This window comes from Mirounga angustirostris, unplaced genomic scaffold, assembly GCF_029215605.1.
Source record: "Mirounga angustirostris isolate CCGP_5_RB_7025 unplaced genomic scaffold, mMirAng1.0.hap1 SCAF_1, whole genome shotgun sequence".
Taxonomy (NCBI): Eukaryota; Metazoa; Chordata; class Mammalia; order Carnivora; family Phocidae; genus Mirounga; species Mirounga angustirostris.
Window position 1 is genome coordinate 25562113 of NW_026991709.1, and position 27079 is coordinate 25589191.

The 27079-nt window shown below is 38.2% G+C and overlaps 1 protein-coding gene across 6 annotated transcripts in view; it reads right to left on the bottom strand.

Moving 5' to 3' along the window:
• CHODL (chondrolectin) overlaps positions 1–27079 on the bottom strand; it is a 296447-nt gene that overhangs the window by 8082 nt on the left and 261286 nt on the right. For 4 of the 6 annotated variants that reach the window (XM_064579987.1, XM_064579995.1, XM_045902637.3 and 1 more), the window contains 3 exons: positions 19726–19778; positions 2793–3102; positions 2324–2481 (listed from right to left, as the gene is read on the bottom strand). In XM_064579987.1, coding sequence (XP_064436057.1) covers positions 2324–2481; positions 2793–3102; positions 19726–19778 — 521 coding nt within the window. Of the gene's footprint in view, positions 1–2323; positions 2482–2792; positions 3103–13240; positions 13729–19725; positions 19779–27079 lie in introns of those variants that run through there. The other 2 variants (XM_045902638.3, XM_064580003.1) reach the window with 2 other exon arrangements.

A 27079-nucleotide genomic window follows, 5' to 3' on the forward strand; every position in this document is an offset into this window, starting at 1 on the left:
AACTGAGCCACCCAGGCGCCCCTGATTAACAACATTTTAGAAACTTAACCCATATACACTATTTTTAATGTCTAAGAACAAGAGCGCATAATGCAATTTTAATACATACAAAAATGAGATTCAGAAGTATCCCCATAAAAATATCTTAGGATAACACTGATAGACACAAAGAATAGATAAGTGACTCACGGGGCAATAACCAAAAATGGAGAAGAGAGTGAGAAAACCAATTAGTGAGTTATTCAGTTTCTTCATAACTATGTTAATTGTTTACCACTTGAGATATCATTAGTCATATTATTAGAAGGTATGTAGGGGGCAGAAAGAGGAGACTAAGTTCAAACCACACAGCACTTCTGGTAGTTGGAGAATAAAGTTCAAAATAATTGTTCTAATTCACAAATTTTAATAAATCCCATTGCTTACTCCTCCAACCCCCTCACCACCAAAAACTAATTCTCGACTAAAAGAGCACTGACTAAATAAGCAAGAAATATAATCAAACCAGCATCCTCCATAAATAAAACACTAAGCTCAAGGAAGGTTAACAGATAGAAAATAAATATTTAAATTAAAATAAAGAAATAAATATTTAGAATATTTAGAATATCAGAGTAAAGAAAAAATAAAATAAATATTTAAATTAAAATAAAGACTAAAAATTCTAACTACATTAATAAGATCATAAATGTAGCTATATATTTATAACTATAAAACTGTACATGTGCATCAAAAACAAAAAATACATAAAGGAATCTTATTCACAACGTATAGATTATTTGAAGATTTAGGCAAAATATAGAAGATAAAGAAAAAATAATTCTTTATCTTAAATGCTCTTCCATGAATAATATGAACCCAGATTACCTACACAAAATAAGTAAAGAAGATTCTGCGCTTGACAGTGTCCTGAATAATTTGGTAAGTAGGAATTCAAAATAAAAATAAAATAAACAAATGTATGAAGGGCCAAAGAGTTTACCTAAAAGCACAAAGAAAGGAGAAAGAAATATTAAGAATACTCTATAACATACTTTCATTCAATAGTTTCAAGTACATAGTATCACCGATTGAAAATATCAGAGGATTTCAACTTTATATTTTTCCAAGAAAAAAAATAAAGACAAAGAACATAAGTGCCTAACAGATTTGGCTTTGCAAAGGCTTCTAAGAGGGTGATGATGGATTTAGGGCTTTAAAGAATAAACTCACCGGGGATACAGAAAGCTGGCTAATATACTGAAGAGCAGGATAAATATAAGAGAAGGGTAAATCTAATCCAAATAATCCCTTGTGCTTTAAGGTCTTATGAGAAAGGAATCATGTAATTTCAAGAGAATAATGGAAATAGCAGTACTTGATTATAATTGCCTTCCATGAACACATTATGAGGTCAAGTAGATAGCCCCTCAGAAGACTTAAAATGACATTTCCCAACACTGAGGAGGAGACAAACATCAAAAAAAACTCTCAAAGCCTAAGTGTCCAGTTTGACTTTATTAGGTGATTAAAAAAATTAGTTTACATAATTTTGATTAGTCTCTACTTTTGGTCAAATATTAATTTAGTGGAACTGTCCTCTTCAAAGTGATTCAAATTTACTATGTCCACAGGAAACCCCACCAGTGTAGCTCAGGTCAATGCAATCTTCCCACGTTGCACATGGCAAGAAATTGGAGATTTCAAACAAAAGCTATCTAAGGGGGCAGATTCCAAAGAATGACAAAAAAGGAAGACCATGGCAAATGCCCCTACTTTTTTTCCACTGTGGCTCAGTGAGCTAGCATCAGTCTGACTTCCACTGAGGAGCACATGTGAAGCAGCAATGCCTACAAATGAGAAGCTAATGTTCCAGGAGGAAGTCGCTTTGTTCCCTTAAATGCATCGGATAATCATCCAACGATCTGTCGCTCACATGTGTAAATCTCTAGGTGCTTTGGTGACTTATACCTACTTCACACACGTTACACTAAATATTTAAAATATTTTAAAATAGATATTTATTCTTTGTAAAAATCTGTTTACAAAAACACAATTTGACCTTAACGTTAGACATGTTATTTTCTCTTAAAGACACGTCTCCAGATGGGTTCTAGTTACCCCCTTCCGCTTAACTGATTGGGCAGTTTGCTCTATAACATAAAGTATATTTCAAGACACCGAGCACTATGACAAGCTGCAAATAAAGTCCAGGTTTCACGGCAGAGAAACACAGAGAAAAACAAAGAGCCATAGGCAGCGAAGCCTAAATAGAAATAGTGAAGATCAAAACTATTAGCAAATATGCACAAAATCTGCTATACCTATTTATGGTATTTCCTACCTGGTTCGTACTTGCAGATGTAATTGTGCTTCATGTTGCACCTGTCATCGTTCCACTGGTAAAGGTAGGGACCCCCAAGGCCTGGGTTGGCTGTTGGTTGATGGTACATCACAACACACTTTTCACTTCCGCAGGAAGGTTCATCGGTATACCAGTTTCTGTAAACAGAGCAACAGGAACACCTCCAAGTGATTTCACCCATTCTATTCTTTTTGTTTTGCTTTTTGTTTCAAGGTTTTATTTAAATTCCAGCTAGTGAACATAGAGTGTAAAACCAGTTTCAGGAGTAGAATTTAGTGATTCATCCCTACCATATAACACCCAGTGCTCATGACAACAAGTGCCCTCCTTATTCCCCATCACCCACTTGGCCTCTTCTATTCTGACATCCTCTACAGGTGAACAGAAATCTCCCTTCTCCGTTTTGAGCACCCCAGAGAACATCCAAGTCTGCAGGATCCCTACTCACCGGTACTGGGAACCGCTTCCATCAGACCACTGGTAGAGATCTGGGCAAGCACCAGATGTTTGCCCCTCTCCGTTTCGCCAAAGCCCTATCCAGAAATCACCATCAGAAATCCCCGTTCCTGGTTTTGTCAGGTTTTGCAACATACTTTCTATTAGCTTCTGTTCTGCTTCATTCTCCAGGCTGAGAAGGGCTCCCCCCTCGCTCTCACAAGCCAGGCGTGCCTCCTGGAAGCTCACTCGGCTGGACAGTTCATGGAAGTAGGCCATTTTGTAGCAGGGATGCTTGAGGTCAGCGAAACACACCTTTTGGCCTGAAAAAAAGATGCTATGCATTGATTATCTGAACCATATTCATAACGCTACTATGAATTAAGATTAAAGAACCAGGGCGCCTGGGTGGCTCAGTCGTTCAGCGTCTGCCTTCGGCTCAGGTCATGATCCCAGGGTCCTGGGATCGAGCCCCACATCGGGCTCCCTGCTCAGCGGGGAGCCTGCTTCTCCCTCTCCCACTACCCCTGCTTGTGTTCCCTCTCTAGCTGTGTCTCTCTCTGTCAAATAAATAAATAAAAATCTTAAAAAAAAAAAGATTAAAGAACCAATCAATACAGGATATACTCTCCCAAGACTGATTCTTCCATTGAATCATTTTCTAAGGCTTATTTTTTAAATTATTACTTTCAATTTATAAAAGCAAATTGATTCCCTAGTAAACTTGTAATACAAACTTTGAAACACCGTACTTCAAGAAAATTTTTGTTAAGGGAACTCATGATTCTTCTGGCTTAGATACAAACTAATTACCACAGCAAATGAAAGTAGCTAGAGAAATTTCAGGTATATAGAGCAAAGAGAGCTAAAAGGTCAAAATTATGAAAGAAAAATAATTCATAAAATAATTTAATTTTTAAAAACAAGTAAAGTAAAAAAAAGCAATGCATAGAGGGTATCATGAAAAAGATATAAGGTGGCAAATTTAAGGTGTAGATATTCTCTTTTATTGCATATACATGGAAGCAAATACATTAAAATTGGAAGTTAATAAAGGCCAGAATGAAGGTAATTCTAGTAATAACTTGTTAATAAAATACGGCATTAGAAGTGACAGGATAGATTTCTAGAGTACTCTAGAGTAATCTTTGAAAAAATTCTCATTGCCAATTCTCTGAATATTTTCTGGTTTTATAGGACATGCTGTGTGTGAGCTCCAGTTGTTCAGCCAATGACTTCTCTGTTTTTACACAGACATCTCAAATGAGTTATAAACTCCAAATAAGGGATGCCTAGGTAAAGGCTCAGTTGGTTAAGCGTCTGCCTTCGGCTCAGGTCATGATCCCAGGGTCCTGGGATCAAGTCCCACATCAAGCTCCTTGCCCAATGGGGAGTCTGCTTCTCCCTCTGCCTGCCACTCCCCCTGCTTGTGCTCTCTCTCTCTGACAAATAAATAAATAAACTCCAAATAAAATTTCCCAAATTTGAACTTAAGATTTTATCTATTTGAGAGAGAGAGAGAGAATGGGAGAAAGTGAGTGCACATGAATGGCGGGGGGGGGGGGGGGCAGGAGGGAAGGGGGGGTAGAGGGGGAGGGGAAAGAATCTCAAGCAGACTCCAAAACCTATGTGTGGGGGTCATGCTGGATCTCACAACCCTGAGATCACAACCCCAACAGAAACAAGAGTTGGATGTTCAACCGACTGAGCCACCCAGGCACCCCTGAACTTAGAGAATCAAATACTTAAGCAAATAAACAAAAAAGAAATGCATTTTAAATGTGAAACAAACAAACACATAAGATAATGAAAGGAGCTATTAAAATCTCATCAATTGCTAATTGTTGTTAATCTCTGATAACTTGGATAGAGATCAGGGTAAACTGAAATTTGGCCAAACTTGTCTTTCAAAGACAGTTAAATCATTAGCTAAAAACAAATTAGGTGACATATATGAGAACAAATAATTTTTCAGCTTTAGAGTCTCCATTTATGTATTAAATGAAGCCATATTAAATAAAATGACTTCTTCAAATTTAACCTAAAAAATGCCCTATAAACTAGTTGAAATTATTTCTTTTATGAGTCTGAAAGTGGTAACACTGCATTTCTTTTCAACTTTCCCTAAATTAGGAGCACCTGTGTGGTTCAGTCAGGTGAGCATCTGACTCTTGATTTACTTCCGCCCCCTTATACCACCAGACAAGTATGCCAAATCATAGAGACAAGCTCCAGAACACCATCCAGTTTTGTTTTGTTTTTCATTAGTTTCTTTGGTTCACTTCTGATCTCTGCTGTCAACTTTAAAAACTGCCATGCATCCCTCTTTGTCACTGTTTCTTATTCCCAACCTGCTGCCCACAGCCTCTATTACTTTCTTCGCCTTTTTCCGATTTCAGTTTAGATTTGGCCTCAGAAAACAGACTACCAAGTATTTCATGTAAAATTAAGTCAAATTACTTCATGCTAAGAAATTAAGGCAGAGCTCTACTGCTTTCTTAAGATTTGTCTGCATGAACATTATTCTTATTGGGACTGAAGGTTTTTTCAGCAGGTATTTAATTTTGTAGCTGATGGAGAAAATTTGTCAGTAGTGGAGGAAGGGGAGTGTTATTGTACTTAAACACTGGCTAAAAAATACAGCATTCAAGCTTTGTACTCTTAATTACAGTACATCACACTGAGTCAACATCAGTATCACATCCATTCTCCCCCAGAATCAGCAATTAATGACCTATGATGACACTCAGAGTCAGGAGGGCGCCAAAATCAGGAGGCCATTAACCTCACCACAGTGTTTGAGTGATAGGCATTCAATATCATGGCTCAAGCTGAGAACAGCCATCTAATGAAATAGTTGCAGCCATGCAAGCAAGCCAGCCAGTTGTCCTCTGTCTCATTAACTGTGATCTGGACCCAGGAGCAAAACACTGAATAATATGAACAAATTAACGGACTGCCCCAACTAATTGTTAATGAAAAATAAAACGTTAGTATGAATGACCACAGGAAAATGGAATTAAAGAGATTTCAAGAGGACAAATCAGTCTGAAATAAATCATCCTTGAGAGATAATCATGGAAGTCCCAGTGGCTGATTCTAATACAATTATTTATTTTAATTTCTCCTAATTTATTATTAGATTTTGTGATGACTTCATTGTTTAAAATGGTTGTTCCTGATAATATTCTAAAAATGCCATTAAGCCCAGTGAGTTCTGTGCCTGCATTTTTAAAGCAAGCTATTTCCATTTTCTTCTTCTACAGCCTTTACATATTTCTAAGTCTCAAAATATATCTCAACTGCATTCCCTTGAGTCTTCCACTTGCTCAATTTTTCACTCCAAGAACTCTCAGACTTGGATTTGACTCCAGCACTTCTGAAATATTAAACTTGTCCAACAAGATTGTTTTGCAAGATGTCAAAAGGGAGCCAAATTCTTTTAAAAATTAGCCAGAAACTTGAATGAGTAAAAATTATTTATGTACCGAGGCCAGCACTCATTCACAGGGTGCCTACATATGACTTAGATGCGAAGTCTCTGCTCATTCTCTTTGATGAGTTAAAAAATAAACACAACACAGATTTCTTTATGGTGAGGATACCGAATTGATGACAGGAATTAGCTCATTTATAAAATTAAGATAGCATTTTGAATGAAATACTTAAGAGAACTTTAGTGTAATGTGGACATTCCTAACACCGCTATGTGAGTCTACAGAGAAATAATACTAATAAGAGAAAAACCTAAGGCAGGGATTCTATTTAAAGTAATTACTAATAGTGGGTGAGTCCTAGATACTAGCTAGCTGCCCGTGGCACTGTGACAGGCATTCCCTCTTGGCTGTGATGATGGAGTGGTCCAGGGTCATGGGTGAGGGGGTAGAGACCGGGGCGTCTGCAAAGCAGAGAGACTGTCAGAGAATCAGAATAGTGGCCAAATACCACCAGAACAGGTAGATATTCACTCCAATGATATTTGCTGAATATCAGCTGTGTCCTCAGATTTTGACTGAAAAGTCACTAGCGGTTCAGATCTAGCAAGGCTGTTTTCCGAAAATTAGAGATACGTGGCCCAGTTTTTATTACCATTCATATATAATCAGTTAAAGCTGACGCTGTGGATTTCTTGACATCCACTTCTGTTTCACTACCAGCTACCGCCTTATTCTGCAAACGTGGTCCAAGCCGTAGCAAAATCAAGCAAAAGGAGCTACTGAACGCTCACCACCATTTCAGCTGATCGCATTGGGCCGAAATGGCAGGGGAACTCCAACAGCTGGGAAACAAATGTTGCCCTAATTCCCAGAAAAGTTCCATTAATACAGATCTGGAAGCCACTTTTCCCACTTCTGTAAAGGCTAATCTTCCTAGAGAACCATTATGATTACCTCTCTTCTCATTCTGTGAGATCACATGGGGAATTTCTTTTTCTCTGATCTTTAAATGTTTCATTCAGATAAAATCTTCCATTGACTATTTTGAACAATAGGAATTCGAATCTTCCACTACTACATCTACTTCATCTACTCTTCTACCAACCATAAAATATTTAGATGAATATTCAGATAACCATGTAACAGTGTTTATTACACTAAAGCAACCTTGGTACTAACAATTTATTAAATGTCACCTAGGACTTCCACCTCGGATTCTACACCTATTAAATTTATACACAGATGTATACAGAACTACATATGTACACATGCACTTTTATTTAGAGATAATTCTCAGTACTGCCTACTAAAATAAACATTCCTATCACTGTCACTGCTAAGATTCTGCCATTCTACTATTCCCATGAATAGATGGTTTTGTCTTTTGTCTTAGTCATGAAAATTTAGTCCTTTAGAGCTAAATATTGGCAGTAAATACTTTTGGCATTGATATAAAAGTGGGGCCAAACTCACAAAGTTATGGCAGTTTACTTTTTTCTTCCTGAATAGAAAGGATCTATGATTCAGTTTTATTTTGCTTATATTTATTAACTTTCTGACAGTTGAGTCCTCTGTTAGTAAAGTAATAAGATTTTCCTTATACCTTACACTATAATCATATATTATCAATATTGAATATTGAATTTATATCACAATTTTCAAATAAAAGCACAGAAAATATTTTATGAATTTCTATGGTTCAATCATGATCTACTTTTAGTTATAAAAATAAAAAAAAAAGTTGTACAAAAGAGAATCTACATGATAAGTCTTCCCCAAACCTGACTGACTGAACTTTGGACATTTTACCGGAATCCCACAAAATAATTTGTTTCTCATAATTCTTTCTTACTCTCTCCCAAATCACATTGCTAAATAGGCTGATCCAACATTATATGCTATGACAGGATCTCTGATAGCAATGCCAACACTTTTGAACTAAAAAGAAATGTTTTCAATCAGTGTTCTCCTTACAGTGTTCAGTAGTCCACCAACTTCTTAAGAATGATTTTTAATAAAAAAAAAATTTTGTTATAATAAACTTTCATTTTTGTAGCAGAGATTTTATAGTGCAATTAAATGCATAATGCACTAGTATGAGCGTGCTGGAATCTATTTTCTTGCATTGATAAACAAACTCAAAACTGTAGTCCTGGGTCATTTTGTGGATGGTGGGGGCAGCTGGGAGTCCTACCTCTCCCCACTGGGAAATACCACAAGCTTTGAGAAGGGAATGGAACTCATTTTTTTTTAATTTGCATATTTAAAATTGGGATCTAAATAACAAATGGTAAACCAAGTGACTGTGTGACTCAAAAGTTAAAGCATTCAATCAAAAAGAACTGGCTTTGAATCCCAGAGCTATAATGAACTGTGGGTATGCTTGGGAACATTACTTAAACTTTCCTGGTTTTCTCAGCTAAAAAAAGAGCTTTCTCACCTAAAAAGGAGTTTTAAAGAAGTACTGATAAGAATAATAGCCAGACATCTATGAATAGTTTAGCATGGAGATTCTCACTGCTAACACAATCCACACCTTTGGGTAAATTGGAAAAAGATGTTCTCTCCTGGTGATATAGGCTATTCAGCTAGAAAAAGTTGTGTTTCCTCTAGGTGGTCTCAGTTCCAGGCACAGGGCCTATACACTGAGCTCCCTCTCAGCTTCTTGGCACCAACTCTCTGTGCATGACCCAGTCTGCACAAATCTGTTCAAACCCCTTCACCCTCCAACAGCCCTGTGCTGTAGGTCACATCATGTAGCTCCCATCCTATTTTAAAAAGTTAGATAGTTTGCCAGTTTCACACAGCTCATAAATCAGGGTTTAGAAGCAGGCAGTCTCTCTGGCCCCACAGTCCATGCCTTTACCCAGATGTCTATGCTGCCTCCATAGACAAATGTAAAATTTTTGTAAAGCGAAATATTTCATGAAATAAAGAGATTGAAGAATATATACATTATTCATGTTTTCTAGCTTATAAGTATTAGCATTGATCTGTTGTTGATTAACGCCGCTGATATGTGCAAGGGCTTGTGTATTGAGAGTTTGTTTTTCTAAGCAGATTGTGGATTTTCTATTACTGAACATTTAGACACAGGATTAATATTGCAACATCTATCTCAGATTCTCAAACCATATATAGCCTTAAGTATTTTTTCATCTAGCCCTTTCATTTTCTAAATAAAGCAAAGCCCAAATGAATTTTTCCCAATTACCAGGAGTGCAACTGGAGTCAAGTTGTCAGGCCTGTTATATTACCAGTAATGTTACAAGAGTGAAAGAAACAATCTCGCCTGCCAATTGTGTACAACGATCCACCTGTACGCCAAGTGCCCAGCACAGAAATCTGTTATAAAAAGTAAAAATTGTTAGTGAGAACATCAGCTGGATTTCCACTCTGGACTCCTTAACACAATACCACCTCTTTTTTTAACATTAATGTAATAGATATTGCCAGCCTCAGGAAAAAGAGTTCTAAAAACAAAACTATAAAATGATGAAAAATAGCAGTTAAGGAGTAATGGCTATGATAGATGTGTAATTTATTAAATGACTAGTAATAAGATTAATTTGTTCCTTTCCTGCCCAAGAGATACTTAAGGTAATTGCATCTTTGAAAATCGCACTGTCATCACTTTATGCTTTTGATGATGTCATGGAACAGTACCACAGGATGGGATATGCTCAGCAGATTTTTTTCTATCTCCCTTGCTATTACAATAACCTATAGGCTACTGGTCACCACACATGGATTTGCATAATTTTGTGGCATCTGCACAAACAAAAGAGATGTGTCTAAATCTCCCAGTCTCCTAAATAAAATGCAGGCCAATTTGAATGAGTTCAAATTAATACATATTAAAGATTTCTGCAGAAATTTGGAGGGACCATGAAATACACTTAATGCCCTTTTGCTGCGTAACAGGTTGTGAATCACTGCTGTGTAGACTAAAAAGAAAAAGCAAAACTAAAAAGCATAACACACTCACGTTACTTCAAAACACTTCAAACGTTTGAAAATACCCACATGCTCTTCAGACCTTAGAAACCTGAATTTTGAACACTCTTTTTTTTATGATTTATTTATTTATTTAAGAGAGGGAATGGGGGGCGGGGAGAGCAGAGGGAGAGAATCTCAAGCAGGCTCCACGCCCAGCATGCAGTCTGGTGTGGGGTTTGATCCCATGACCCTGAGAAACCTGAGCTGAAACCAAGTTGGAGGCCTAACCAACTGAGCCACCCAGGCGCCCCTGAACACTTCTTTTTCATATATACCAGTCAAGTCACAGAATTAAATGATTGTACTCCCCACAAATATTCTCTACATATCTGTGTTCAGCAACAAATCGGTACAAATCTAAAATCCTAAAAGTACTTCCAACTTTGACTCATAAATTCATTAAGTACTCTTTCATTAAATACTCTAATTCATTAAATTACTCTCATGGTTATATATTTTATTACATATTCATGCATCAAAATAAGCATGACCACTAACCTATAAAAATACTTTCCTATTACTGCTAGATGCTATTCACTCTTATGGGGCAGATTATGATGATGAAGTTTGAAAGTTTATTTCTTGTTAAAATATTTTTATTTCATTTATAAATAATGCTATCAGCTTTTAAAACAGTGAGGTATTTAAAAGTATTGGAAAGTATCTTATTGAATATTTTAAAGTACTAAAATGAAGAAAATTTCTATAAAGGATTATTTTGTGAGTTCCTGTCTATTTTCTGGGGAAAGTAATTATTCTGGTACACTACATAGAAATTACAAATAGTTGTATTGATATTTAACAAAAACAGAAAATGCATTCCATATGTTGTAAGTATGTTCCTAATAACAGCCCCAAAGAGCTTGTTTCATTTGACAGACACTCGAGTAGAATTTTGGTCCCCAGTGGCAGGTAAAAGTTGATGCACCACTCAGAACTTAACACTGGATCAGGCAGACATTAGACCTACTACTTCCAACATGTCATGTTTTAGACTGTCTGTACTCATACTATTGTGGCTAAAATATATTTTTTTAAATTGTCTTCAAAGGATAAAGTCACAAACTTATAATGGTCCAATTTTAATGTGAATTTTTATGGCCAAAGGGAATTAAATTATTCATAAAAAACATAACTAAGTAATTGTTTTGATATCAAGTAAACATCATCATTTATGCTAAATCAAATAGATCATGTTCAATTAATTAGAAATTTTCCAGATGTCACTTACAAGATGCCTATAAATACTTCACAGGAAAACACAACAAAAGGTTTGCAACAATTTATGCAATAACAGAACACAAAATAAACTTTTCATCAACAATATTTTAAGTTCTGTTTTTACTTTATATATTTTTTCTTCTCCCTTGCAAAGTTTATGGCATACAAACAAGAATATACCAAAAGGATACTATTTAAGGCAATGAAATGTTTCTGTGTGTTTAAAACACACCATATGCTAAAAGCCTGATCTCTACTGCTCATTCATTTGTAAGAGTAATTCTCATAGACACAAAGACAGTCAAATATGCAATTTACACATTCAAATCTATATAGTGAACTTTTTCTTCAAAGCTAAATTAGGGGGGAAGAGATCTAATGTATGGCTTCTGTAACATCCTTACTTGGTACTGTAAAGTTTTCATTTTATCAATATAAAGAGCCTGATTTTCTCTCCCTGCCTCCCAAATGTAAGCAACATGCATGTCCAAATAACCGTTCACAGTGTATTTAATTCCAGTATCTCCAGAGGGCCAAAAAAGTCAGCAGTGAGTGATTGATAACTAGACACTGAAGAATTATATTCTTAAGATGTAGAAGATCACATATTGCTGAGGGGGAGATCAGCAACAATTAAGCTTAATATGCCAGTTTCTAAAGGTCTGGCTTCACTACCGATTAAGTTGATGTCATCTGTCATCTACCCCTACCTTTAGTGACACCTGTTATACAGATGAACAGAATGTGAAAAGGATTTTGTGCTTTTTACATTTAAAAAAAAAAGCCCACACTTAAAACACATTCCCACATACACTCAACAAATATTTATTGCAACACTTTAATTAGCATTGCAAGAAATTACAATAGGGATAGTTATGCTCAATTTGCATGTAAGGCACTATTCATTCATCCTAAGTTTTTGAGAATCTTCCTGTTGTTGTTGTTTTTTTTAAGAGACGTCCCAAAAAGTAAGGAGGGTCAATGCGATATAAATTGCTCAACAATAGAACAGTGAAAGTCGAAGAAAAAGAAAAATCAGAGCGAATGCTTGGAAGCTTGCCAATTCTGATCCATTTCCCTTGCACTGACTCGACCCACCTAATTGGGCACCTACTGTGTGCATGAACCTGTTTTCATTACCATGTACACCCCAGGCCAACTCGACCGGTCTTCCTTTTCTGAAAAGTCCCCAACTTGGAATAAGGTGTGCAAAGGAAAGGTGTCTACACACAATGACCAGTAAGTCCCCTCTTCTTTTGTCAGCACTCCCTGAGAACAAAGGCTGCATACATGCCCAGGAGACTGTGAGCGACCCACAGCCTGCAGGTCTGGCCTCGGAAACCATCCAAGTGAACACAGTGCGGGGACTGAAGTCAAGCCAGGCCAACAGGGGGTGGCATTTCTGCGGTTCTTATGGCTTTGGGTTTCCTCTGCCCACTCCATGGTACCCCACCCCTTTTGCAGATGCCAAGCCCTGCCCTGTGGCCAACTCTTACAAAGAAAGTGAAAATTACTCTTGGAAAACGCTGTAACAGAGCTCGCTTCGCAGCTACTGAACCAGGCACTTCCAAAAAATTTAAACTTTTCTCTGCGCTTGTTTTTGGGGGGCGGGGAAGAAAGCAAACCGCCATCTATTCCCCTTCCCCGCCATGCCCCCGGCTCCTCCCGGCCCCCTACCCCGCACAGGTTTCCCACCTCCGGGAGAGCCTTGACCCCAGAACAGGCGGCCCCGCACCGCCCTCGTCCGCGCACCCGCGGTGCCCTCTCCTGGCTCCTCCGCTCGGCGGGCAGCCCCCTGACTCACCGCTGACCACCCGGCGGCAGAAAACTCCGTGGCCACAGAGCAGCGCGGCGCCCAGCAGCAGTGAGACCACGCGGCTCATCGCGGCGCGGCCACAGCAGCAGGTGTGCGTGGAGAAAAGAAGACCTCTGCCCGCCGCGCAGCCGGAGCTCTAACCTCTGAGCCTCCCGGCCTCGCCGCCTCGCCGCCTCCCCGCAGGACCCTACTCCCGCCCGAGCCCAGCTGGCCGGCCCCCTGCACTCATCGTCTCTGGCCGGGCCTGGAGCCGGGCGCGCCCTTGCAGCGCGCGGGTGTGCCGGGCTGGTGCGCGCTGAAGGAGAGGAAACAGAAGTTAGAGGGCCCCGTGCCTGCCCGCGGGGTGAAGCAGGAGCCCCGGGTTGGACCCCACCCGACCCCTTTGCTCCTCTCCCGGGCCTCTGGCTAGCGAGGGGCTGAGCGCGTGTGCCTGGCCCCGGCTCTCACGGCGGTGGCAGCAACAACGGCAGCTCTGCGCTGGAGGCGCGCTCTTATATACCGCACCCCCATCCCGAGGTTCCGGCCCCTCGCTGGCGATAATTTTTAACCACTTCATCTCTCCCGCTACGCGGAGCATCCCGGCCCCTCCCCTGAAAACTGGAGCCGCTCCGAAGAGAGTGCAGTCAGCAGCCCCACCTCCTCCCCTCCGCTTCTCCGGGCCCCTTCTCCTTTCGCTAACAGACCCGATACTCACTTGTGTAAAATGTGACAGCTTTGCTATTAAACTCTGGCAAAAGTTAGATCCATTTGGTTTTCTCAAAGATTAATGTCCACGGGGATGCCAAGTTGTGGGGCCTTTCTCTTCTTGTGCTAAATTGCTTGATCATATGTATTGCTAGATGCAGGGCACTAGCCACTATTCAAGATGGATTGGCGAAGTGGGAGCCAAAATCTGCTCAGTGAATTATATGATGTGGCAGGTTTTTCCCCACCTAGGTTCTGCAAATAGATTACTTCCAAGCAGGTTGTTTGACTAAATTGCCACAGGAGCAAATTGAAGAGAATATCTGAAGCACGGTTTTCCCAACGGATTTCAATCTCAGGATGCAGCTCCGGAGAAAACCATCAATACAAATATTCTGAATACTTGGGAATTTCCTGGCTGTAATTGTATGTATGTCTTTGCAATCATCTATGTGTGATCTATAGTTTCTATTAGAAATAAAGCATCCTAAAACCTACAAAGACAATTTTCCATAACTTGACTTGGTTTTTATTGTATCAGTCCCTCCAAAGGTGTTAGAGTTTAATCTGGAGTATTGGAAAGAAGTTCGTAAGAGTTTCACCTGGTCCCTGATAGGAACCCTGAGGACATACTTATAATGAGTTTCAATAGAATTGGTGTTTTCCCATTGTGATGCTTTAAATGCACCAGGATTTGTTAAATAAAATCCTTTGATTTTAATGAGCGGTACATTTTCCTATAACACCTCCCTGTCTTTGGTTTTTACAAGCCACAAGTATACTCTGAACATTTATTGGACTGTTTTCTTGGGAAAAAAAGAAGGTAAATCCTGCTACAGGAAGAACAAGTCTTGCAGAATAAGAATTCTAGCACTTAGAAAGACCTGAAGGATTATGAAGTCCAGCCTACTTAGGGAAGTAGAATTCCACAATAACTATAATGATGTCTACCACTTTATTTTTCCTTCTATTACCATTAAATTACTAATTTATTGCAGGGCCAGGGGCAGTTAATCTCATAGAGGGTCTGTACCTGTGAGATTCACCACTAGCTATGTGTCCTAAAGAAACAGTCACTGTTCGGCTTTTGAATGGAAGGGGAAAATATAAATCCTCAAAGCAATGAAGGTATCTATAGCTCAGCCCTAAAAACCATGTCCAAGTCACTGGGTGTGGCTGTGGTCAGAGCGTTGCTCCAGGGGTTCACAGTCCAGTGTGAGAAAGACATGTAATAGTGACTACACGTATAAATGTTATAGTGGAGGGGCGCCTGGGTGGCTCAGTTGGTTAAGTGACTGCCTTCGGCTCAGGTCATGATCCTGGAGTCCCGGGATCAAGTCCCGCATCGGGCTCCCTGCTCGGCGGGGGGTCTGCTTCTCCCTCTGACCCTCCTCCCTCTCATGCTCTCTGTCTCTCATTCTCTCTCTCTCAAATAAATAAATAAAATCTTTAAAAAAATAAAATAAATGTTATAGTGGAAGCCAGCATGCAGTGTCATGGTTAGCATAGAGGAATGAGGAATCACATATTTCTGTAGGAATTCTCTAGCCTTTGTCCAGGTTGAGGATGATGATCCTCAATGGCTGATCACCTGAGTGCTCCAAATGCCTGCAGAATCCGGATTCTTAATGGGAGTTCCTTTCTCTTTCGGTGCCATCCTCTGCCCATAGCGGTCATGAAAAGTTCCATCTTTGGGAAGGAACACCAGTGGGTTACAATCTAAGCACGGGGTGTAATTTCCGGCTTATTAGTACACCCCAATATCCCAGATGGCTCAGATACCTAAAAAGCCAGCCAATCCTTAAAGCCACTATTGGCAAAGGGGAGCGCATTAATTTTTTTAAGAAATGACTTTGTTTTTCCCTGCAAGCATGTATAAGGTATCATAAAAGACAAGTGACTCTCTTATAGAAAACATATTTCCGTTCCAGAGATTTAAGAACTGCTTTCAAATCAATCAGGAGATAAGAGTTCCCTCAAGGGCAACCAAGAGAACTGAGGGTTATATGAGGAATGTTTGCACATGTATAGAGTTTGGCCTCCAGATTCCCCAAAAACAAGGTGGGATAAGACCACATGACTGGCAATCAGGAGAGAGAGCTGTTGCAAGTTAAGATTCTCTGCCCAATAAAAAAAAAAAAATCAAATAAGAACTTCAAACTGATTAAGCTAAAAAGCTCAACACTGACTCAACGAGCTAAAATGTAGCTCTTCTCTACCTAAAATAGAAAGGTAATCTCAGTAAGAGTGGTCCCAAAGAAATCTCAGGCATGATTCAACCACTGAGTCTCCAGAGGCTCTGAAACATCAATTAAGCCACAATATTTGGAATCCAAAGTTTTGAAAAGTGACATCAGGCCCCTTAATAGTGCACTATGGAATCTGTCTGTCCCAAATATACAACTTACTCCTTCACTGTCTCTATTTCCTTGCAAATGTCTGCAGTCCCCCGTAAGCACCTGTTTCTTATGTCCATTAATAAGCCTCAAGGACAGACAGTCTGAATTCCAGGCACCGATGTGCATTCAGCGGCTTCTCACTGGGTCAGCTCTATACAGTGGCTTTAGCCTCAGGCACAGCAGGGTTCATGCATATGAGTTCCCGAGCAAAAAGTGACAAATAGGGTTGTCTTAGTGCAGGCTCCTATAATAAAGTATCATAGACCAGGTGACTTACCAACAACAGCACTTTATTTCTTAACAGTTCTTGAGGCTGGAAATCAGAGATCGGGGTACCAGCATGGGAGGATTCCAGGGAGGGCCCTCTTCTGGGTTGCAAACTGCCAACTTCTGGTTAGATACTTACATGATGAAAAGGGAAATACAGAGCTCTCTGGGGGCATGGTCCCATTCATGAGGGCTCCACCCTCGTGACCTAATTGCCTCCCAAAGACCCCACCTCCCAATACCATCACACATTGGGGGCTAGGATTTCAACATATGAATTGAGGAGGGACACAAACATTCAGTCCATTGCAATGGTCTACAAAGGAGATTTGTTACAATGTTTAAAATTATTATAATTAATATATTTGAAATATTATTGAAATCCAATATTAACTAATTTATTCATTCTATTACACTTTATTTAATGATGGTTAATAAGTCTCTTGCACACTATCAACAATATTGCCAGGCTGTCATAAAACAAATATTTGGAAGTGAAATAATAAGACTCTTACAATATAACCATTTTAGCAGTAAGCAAAAACAGTTTATTTTTTCTAAATTAACAGTTAGTTGTCATTTCCAGGAAGAGAGCATTGAATCCAAAGCTTATCCTCCCTATTCTTCAGAAATGACACCTTGACATCTGTGCACATATGTAACTGGCTCAAATGCAAGAATGAGCAGTTGGACAAATTCCCCCCCGTGATTTATTTTTTCTTTTCAAAATATGTCTGCACTGTAGAATGCATGACCCACCTCAGTAAAGAGCCAGTTCGACTTTTCTTTATAATTCCAATAGAAGTCTTTAGCCTTGACAGGGTTATCTAAGAAAGTGTCAATGTTCATAATGCTGTTAAAAATGTAATAAAGAATTGGAAACGCTACAAAAACATGCTTTCCTATCACTCCAAGTTAAATTTAGGAACCACCAAGTCTGTTACATGCTCTGACCATTCAGATGAGGAGTTAAAAATATCTGTAAAATTCAATTAATGGAAGTATATCTTATCGGATTTGAAAAATCATATGAATTTATGTGAATGTCTAACTAAATATCAACTCCGTAAGTTAAAATTTCCTTTTAGTGCTTCTGTATTAATTTAAAGCAATGCAGCTGGGTACCACTGCTATCAATCTAGCATGAACCAATACTTCTTGATCTTGGGGTGCCTGGGTGGCTCAGTCGTTAAGCATCTGCCTTCGGCTCAGGTCATGATCCCAGGGTCCTGGGATCGAGCCCCGTATCTGGTTCCCCGCTCCTCGGGAAGCCTCCTTTTCCCTCTCCCACTCCCCTTGCTTGTGTTCCCTCTCTCGCTGTGTCTCTCTCTGTCAAATAAATAAAATCTTAAAAAAAAAAATACTTCTTGATCTTGACTTAATTACTGAATCTGGCCTTAATATACATTAACACAACTAAACAAAGGTGAGATAATTAAACCCAAAAAAAGGATAAGCTAAGGTCATCCTTACTTCAAGTGTCAGGCCTGAATTATCTAGGTACTTAGTTGACAAACTACCCATTGAGTATTGTGATATGGAAAAACTGCTTAGCTAGCAGAATCATAAATCTAAATTTTCAGTTAATATAATTTTGGGCAAGTTTCTTCATTTTTTTTAGTTTTCACTTTTAAAATATAAAAAGAATGAGTTGGAGAAGTTCATGCTTCCTGACTGGATGGCATTCTGCTCCAGAAATGCTGTTATTTCACAAATTTTTCAAATCTTAATCTTCATGTGTACTAAATTATCTCCAGCCAAAGTAAGTCTTATCTGCATAAATGCACTAATTTTTCAAATGTATATGGATGAAAATTGGATTTTTAAATGTCACTAAATTCCTAAAACTTTTGTCCACAGATTTATTAATATTTGTTGGAAGAACAGTTGTTATGTGGGGTCCTAGAAAAATATGTATGTTAAAATTAGGGCTTCATACTCAGAGAAGCTGGAAATCACTAAGCTATATTATTTCTAAAGTCCTTTTCAGCTTTATATAAAGTTCTATTTCTTTAAAATTAAGAAAGACTAACAATTTTCTTCCCTTTTTTGTCTTCCTCCTCCCTCCTTCCTTTCTTCCCTCCTTTTCTTCCTTCTTTCCTTTTCTTTCTTTCTTTCCTTCCTTCCTTCCTTCCTTCCTTCCTTCCTTCCTTCCTTCCTTTCTTTCTTTCTTTCTTTCTATAAAAAAGAGTATAGGGGCGTCTGGGTGGCTTAGCTGGTTGAGCGTCGGACTCTTGATTTCAGCTCAGGTCATGATCTCAGAGTCCTGGGATGGAGCCCAGTGTCAGGTTCCATGCTCCGCCGGGAGTCTGTTGAGATTCTCTCTCCCTCTCCCTCTGCCCCTTCCCCCACTAGCATGCTCTCTCTCTCTCTCTCAAATAAAAATAAATAAAATCTTAAAAAAAAAAACTATGGTCAATTTATAATGAATGGGTACACTTTCTTATTTGATTTCCAAATAAATCAGAAACTAAGAGTCCTGGAAAATCTGCTTTGGTCCTCTGAGTAACAGATCAACATATCACAAATGCCACATAAATGGAAAATTCAAACAAAGCAAAATAAAAATGGGTGTTGAGTGAAAGACAATCCAACTAAGAGTCCATAAAACCATGAATGAATATTTGATGAACCAAGATTTTTTTCTATAAAAGTGTTCTATTTTGTTAAAAAGTAAAGGTTGTCAGAAAAAGGAATCACTAAAGACCTAGAAAATATAAAATATGTCCTTATGATATTCACAAATATTCAGCATTTCTCCAAAAATATCAAGTGACTAAAAAACAATGGTCTCAAAGCAACCATAATAGCAATAAACTGGGGTGTGTGGAATGACACATCAGGTTAGAGGGAATTGGGGGAAAAGAAAACAAAGGTATTAGGACAAAAATCAATTTAAATATCCTTCTGGAGGCACATCTGTCACTTTGCTATTTATTCATACACTGTTTCTCAGGGTAAATGGCTTGCGTGCCAAATGTATGTATACACTGCAGCACAGCAAAATGGAAATTTGGGGAATAGCAAGGAACATACTGTCAGATAACTCATAGATATCAGCATCCATAGAAGTCTCTTTCTTCTCTAGACTTAAATTTTTTACATATAAAAGTGATCGTTTACCTGTAATAAAGGCTACATATTCTGCATTCCAAAGAAACTCCTTTAAAATAAACCTGAACAGAAAGGGGAAAAAATAAGAATAAAAGTAAGTACATTTCTATTGCCAAATACCTTATACCAACAATAAATAAATTAACCATGCTCCATAAAAAATTGATGCAATACAATTGCTCTCTAGAGAATGGGCACGAAGATTCATAAGGCAACCTTAGTTTTCAAGAGCTTTCAAGATCAGAGAGACAAGAAATCATGAATGTATTAGCTAAGTACTTCCTATCTTCTCTAACAGGTAGGAGTCATTTAATCTGAAACAGAAAAATGAAGACTGGATTAGATTTTTAAATATTTATGAAGTCAAATACAACAGTTACAAAAAGATAATAATTTCTTCAAACAAGACTGGGAGAATCATTGCGAATTCGGTTTCATCTCCAATGCGGCTCATTAGCATGTAATTCTAATGACTTTGAAAAAAATCCTGGAAATAAAATGGGACCCTCAATATCTTAATCCCTTAATCAATCTCCCCTCCCACCCCCATAGACATCAACCTCTCCCTAAACATATTCCTCCACATGGCTTATTCTAACGTTGAGGGCCACTAGGACCATGGAATCTTCTACCAGACTCTACGTTGTTTTCCCCAACTCAAGTTAATAGTTCAGTGTGGATGATCAGAATGGAAGAGACAGCACTATCCTTCTGCCTCTGCCTAGATCTGCAGAATGACTTTCCCTAACCACATAATCCAAATCTTCCCCTTCTTATCCCACTCCCAGTTTATATTTACGACTGCATCTGTTATTCATTCAACAAACATTTAGTGAGCACATCTCACACTTATTGTTACAACTGGGGGCATAGTTGTTTACTTGTTCAATGTTTGTCTTTTCCCACTAGATCATGAGTTTTGGGCTGGTTTTATTCCCCACCGGTAGGTACCTGATAAATATTTACCAAATAAATAAAAGAATGAATGTATCTCTGAATTATAAGTTTTTTACTTTCACCTGAAGCCAGGTTTTGGAATTTCTCCCTCTTCTTTTCCTGCTTACATGAATGAGGGTGGTGGGTGGGGATGGACCTTGGATAACTTCATCCAGCACAGAAGGACAGAAGAACAGCCTCCTCTCCTCCAAACTTGCTTACTCCTGTGGCAGAGAAGGCTTCCAACCCTCCAAACCTCCCTTGCCTTTACTAACACTAAAGACTTGCAAGGCGGGAGATTTTCAAGTGTAATCCATGTCGCTAAGATTCTTATTCAAGAATCTTAGTTTAAATGTATCTTCCTACTCTGCAGAAATGTGGACTCATCCTCATTATAGCTGTATTTTTTATGAGAGGGCATGCACAAGTCCAAAATTCAGATGTACATTCCTAGATGATAATGATAGAGATTCTAAATTTTGTTTTTCTACTTCCACATGGCTATATACTCCTTTCAGTAACATCTTCCCTGAGTACAGTGAACACATGTCCTGATGTGCCTGGCAAAGTTTTAATTTGCCCAAAACAGTGTCCATCTACACCTTGATATTTTCCATGTGGTTGACTGTCACCTCCTATATAAGATCTATTTTTTAGTAGCCAGAAAAAAAATTTTTTTCACGCTTTACTTTTTTATGAAGCTAAAAAAATATTTTCTTGCCCTGATTTTTCAAAATATTACATTATACTTCTCCTCCAGTAGTTAGTTAGGTACTTTATGTCTCTTTATGTGCACACATTAATTTCCTTTAGGGCAGATATCATGTTACCATGATATGGTATCCCAGGACCTAGTATTAGGAATTCAATAAATGTTGATATCAATTAAGATTTTTCAAAAGCGTACAAATAGTAATTACAGAATAAGTGCCTGGGTCGCTCCATCGGTTAAGAAGCCAACTCCTGATTTCAGCTCAGGTCATGATCTCAGGGTCCTGGGATTGAGCCCTCGGTGGGCCCCGCGCTCAGCGTGGAGTCTCCTTGAGGATTCACTCTTCTCCCTCTGCCCCTCCCCTTGCTCGTGTGCTCTCTCTCTCTCAAATAAATGAATCTTTTAAAACAAACTAGTAATTTTTTTTATCAAATTGCTGCAAACTTTCTGAATTATGAAGCTACCTGCTCCTTTCCTGAGCTCCACAACTGGCCATTTTTAGTGTGGTGTTGAGGTGATACCTAAAAGAAATAGAAAACACCCAAATCAAGTGGCCATAATGATCATATTTCTTTCCAAAGAAACTCTAGAGATATTTTGTGGAACCCTTAGGATTCATAAAGTACACTTTGAAAATCAGAATTTCAATCAATAAATAGATATATGTTCTAGCTAAGGGTCAAAACGTTCAGGATCTACCCAAAAGTAATCAATCATAGCTCAAATAGATGAAGGCTTTTGCGATTCAGGAGAAATGAAGGAGACTTGACTCATTTTATTTAATAACCAACATATAATGCAAATATAACTGGACATTCTAAATCTATATGATTTTAAGGAGAAAAACTATTCATTTTTGAATATTCAAGAATTTCAAATTCTTCCTTGGATTTATAAAAACTCAAAAGGAATACCATATAGCTAAATATGAACTATTTGTCTGTCTTTTCTGTCTCACCTTTAATGTTCTAGTTTCCAATTGCTATTCTCAGTTGTCATAGCAACAAAATGCTATTTTCAATAAGTTTTGGTAGAAAACCTGTTTAGAACACCTAATTTACTATAAGTGGAATACAGTCAGTTGGTTGCATGTATGACAGATTTTTCTATTTTTTAAAAAATTATGTGATCCTATTATTTCTGATGACTACTTCTTCTTAACCCTTTTATAACATAAAACAACTCTTAAGGCTCATAGGCAATAACAGGAATATGCAGACGTGCCTGTGGTTAACCCAAAGAGTTGACTGGGATTTAGGTTTTACCTTCCCCAGCATCAGTATATGCAATTATCCCATATACCATCACCACACTGTTTTGCCTAAAATATAGCTTTCTCATGTTTATTATTTTCTTAATTTGCTTCCACTGTTGACATAAATACACTTGTAGAACATATAATACAAAAATTAGAAGAAAAATTTGTGCATGCCACCATCAAAACTTCTATTCAGAAAAAACAAAACAGGTTTTTTTTTTTTAATATATTCTTCTACTCAAAAGCTTTCGATTACATTCTGACCATAGAATAAAGTTTGAATTTGTTGAGCATTCAAGACCCTCCAAAATTGCTCTTCTTTATCTTTCTAGCTTCATTTCCACTTCCTGCTTTCATGAATCAGCCAGCACAACCAACCAACCAGGTGACTGAAGGTCTCTATGCTTTCACCTCGCTACACACTTCTACAATTTTCCCCACCCTTCAATGCCTCTTTCACTATATGTCATAAACATTGGCTCACCTTTCCTAAAAGAGACCCCAAAAAATCTGAACCACACTTTTTCCTTTCCCAAATGGATAAAACTTACTCATTTAACTCTTGAATAAAATCTACCTTGTAAAATGTTTCATACTATCAGTTTTCCCAAATTACTTCGCTGTTTTCATGTATGTATTTTACCTCCTCAGGTGGAAGCTAAGTTCATTCATAAACAGAACTATGTCTGGTACATCTTTTTTTTAACCCAACATCAATGTTATGGGTTTCATTTAAAAAAAAAAAAAAAAGCCTTCAGAGCAGAAGTCATGTTCTAGACCCTTCCCGCCTTCCAGTGACACGTTGATAATTCATTTTATGTCCATATAACAAATATGGGAACAATTTTGGAAATTAAGGATGAAGGAGTGTATTGTTCCCTGCCTTTTCTTTTAATTGTATTATCATCTCTAATTGCATATTGCATCAATGTTGCATAATGTTGCATAAATGTTATTGCATAAATGTTACAAAAACCAGTTACTTCCTGAGTTGCCTTCAAAGGAGACTTTAGCATATACTCACAATGTGCACATAAGGATAGCTGCGCAAAGGCGGTAAAAGGTCAGGAAGCAACACCAGAAGCAGATGTTTCTTCCCTGTTTAACCAGCAGCTATGCTGTCTTGAGGTTTCATGACCAGGCAAGGAAAAGAAAATATTCTACACTCCTTTTTTTTTTTTTTCCCTACACACCTATGGAAGTCACCCGATATCCTTCCGGGAACAGGTGTACCTAAGCAGGTAACCAACTGTGGAGAATAGTCTGCATTCATCTGGCCAACATCTACTCTCCCCTCACAACTCTGACAGCATCCACAAAGAAAAAGTAGAGCATTTGAATGAGGACACACATCAGTTTTCACACAAAGTGGCTTATTCATTGTCTTTATTTTTTTTTTAAAGATTTTATTTATTTATTTGAGAGAGAGAGAATGAGAGAGAGAGCACATGAGAGGGGGGAGGGTCAGAGGGAGAAGCAGACTCCCCACCAAGCAGGGAGCCCGATGAGGGACTCAATCCAGGGACTCCGGGATCATGACCTGAGCCGAAGGCAGTCGCTTAACCAACTGAGCCACCCAGGCGCCCTATTCATTGTCTTTAAAGTTAAAAAAACTAAGGTGTGATTTGCTATCCTGCCCTTATATTAAAGTGCATAATTAACCAAGAGCTTTGAGCATAATAAATTTCTTTCTTGATTCCAGCATTTTAAAAAATTAAGCTCTACTGATTCATTGTATGAATAATATAATTTGGAATATCATTCTTCAATATATCACCAAAGAATTAAAATATCATGCATTTGGCATAATATGTTTTTTAAAAGTTGTGGTTGGAATATTTAAAAGTTGTGGTTGGAATATAGACAGCATTTTATTGACTTGAACTTTTAAACCTTGATAGATTTATCGTTTTAAGTCATAATATAAGTAATAAATAATACAATTTTGAATATGAAATCTTTACACTGGCACATTAGAAGAGCAGAAAAGGGAATACATAAAGTCTTACCAGAAGCAGCCTAACTATTATGAATTAACGCCAAATTATCTTAATGAAAAAAAGAAATGATCCAAGACATTTGGTTTAGTGCTTGGGTAAAATGTTAGTTGGGTTGTTAAAAGGTAAACTCAGGTCTTCCTACTAGATGTTATTGGAAATTCTGAGACTGATTTGCTCTTCTCTTTCTTAGTACAATAATATCAGTTTATAGTTACCACGTGCCGCTAACTTCTGAAAGGTTTATATATATAACTCCTTTTATTCTCACAAAAGTCTTATGACACTCTTTTTATCCCCATTCTTAAAGGTAAGGAAACTAAGGCACAAGGATGCTAAGTAACTTGCCCATGGTCACACATGACTAGAAGAGGACAGCTGTGATTTGAAGTCAAGCTCTCAAATCTGTGCTCTTAAACACAACATCAAGCCACTTCTCAAGAATTTGCTCTCCTGTGCTATACAAGTAGAAGGACTAGAGCCTCCACTAACTAGTATTTCCTAAGAAAGCATATTTTTTTTCTCCTACTTCTCATACCTAGTTCTTCAACCATCACCCCCACCCATTGGCCAACTCTATGCAAAACTAAGCCAATGTTTCCCAAAGGTCATTGAGAGGATTTAAGTGAAATATAGATTTTAATCGTTATATATTTACTTGAATGTGTAGTAAGAAATTAACATAGGAACCCTTGTACACTGTTGGTGGGAATGTAAATTAGTGCAGCCACTATGGAAAACAGTATGGAAGTTCATCAAAATATTAAAAACAGAACTACCATATAATCCAGGAATTCTACTTCTGGGTGTTCATCCGAAGAAAATGAAAACATTAGCTTGAAAATATATCTGCATCCCCATGTTCACTGCAGCATTATTTACAACAGCCAAGATATGCAAACAACCTAAGTGTCCATTGATGGGTGAATGGATGAAGAAATTGTGTGCATATGTGTGTATGTATATGTACATATATATAAATATATATATATATAATGGAATATTCAGCCATAATAAGAATGAAATCTTGCCATGCTGCAACATAAATAGACATCAAGAGCATAATACCAAGTGAAATAAGTCAGAGAAGGACAAATACCATATGATCTCAATTATATGTAGAATCTAAAAAAAAAAAAAGGTAGGAAGAAAATGCTCTTACATACAAAGAACAGATTGGTGGTTGCCAGAGATGGGGGGAGGGAGCAGTGAAGGGGGGGATCAAAAGGTTAAACATAATTACCACATCAAAAACAAAACTTTACAGATACTACTGCTTGAATAAGACTGAACAAAATAGTGAAAATTTAGGTCATTTTAAAGTGAAAAAATAATAAGACTGATGGTAAACAAATGGGGCAAAACCTGTGAAGACAGTATGTGACCATCAGAAATTTGCTAAAATTAACCTAAGTAGTACTTATCTCAGAGAGCTAAATACCCAGGTAGACCAGCCCTGGAGTGTCTCGGCAAAACTAAGGCAGAATTATTTTAGCCATTCCAGTGTGGCTAGACTTCCCCACCATTTTCTTGTATAAAACCCCAGCTTTCCTTCTATCACCCATTGTTCAGCTGTGGCACTTTCCAACCAAAAGCCCATGTAGAGCCCGGTGGGTCTCACGTCTCTCCAACCCTCATCACCCCTAGCCAGGTTCTTTCATAAAGACCCCAGGAGCAAACAAGTAAATGGCCTAGAGATGGAAAGGAACGGGGAACTGTAACCCTTGGGGGTCAGACAGGGCAAGTCCCTGCTCTGTGCAGAGCAGTATCTTAAGCACTGTAATGGCTTTAGCTTACTTTTCCTACTAACCAAGATGAGTATCATTATTTCTTTTTAATAGAGAAGGAAACCAAAGCCCACAAAATGTGCCAAGTGTGCAGCCAGGCTTCCTGCATTCTGAAGCTGGAGGACTGGGGTACTGTGCAGAAGACACTGAGGAAGGGAAGCAAAACGCAGAGGAGAAATAACGTTGAGAGAGACCTTGAGAAGATATAGATCAAATCAATAGATGGTAACAAATTAAACAGTAAAGTAGAGCAACGTGGTCATGCACCTGGGGCTACAACATGGCTATTCAAACGGTCAGTTCCATGCTCTTTCTAGCACCCTTTGCAGAAAGGTGAGGGCATTCACTGGAAGGTACAGCTGGAAAAGATGCTTAAATTAAGTCAAATGGAAGGAAACACTACTGTGCCAAGTCACAGAGTTAGTCCACACCCAGTGGCTGGCAGCCATAGAAATAATTTCTGCTGAATAGGTTATAAAATAAGCAGCGAACTCTCCATGCACTGTCATCTCAGGATGTTGGAACCAAAAATACTGAGAAATTTATTAGGCAGGCAGGGAAAGCGGCTGAAGTTAGATTGTCAGAATTTTTATTAGAAGCACTGCTACTTTATGGTCACACTGATTAGCACTTTTTAAATGTTAAAAGCTGGGTGAAGTTGTTTCTTCAAAGA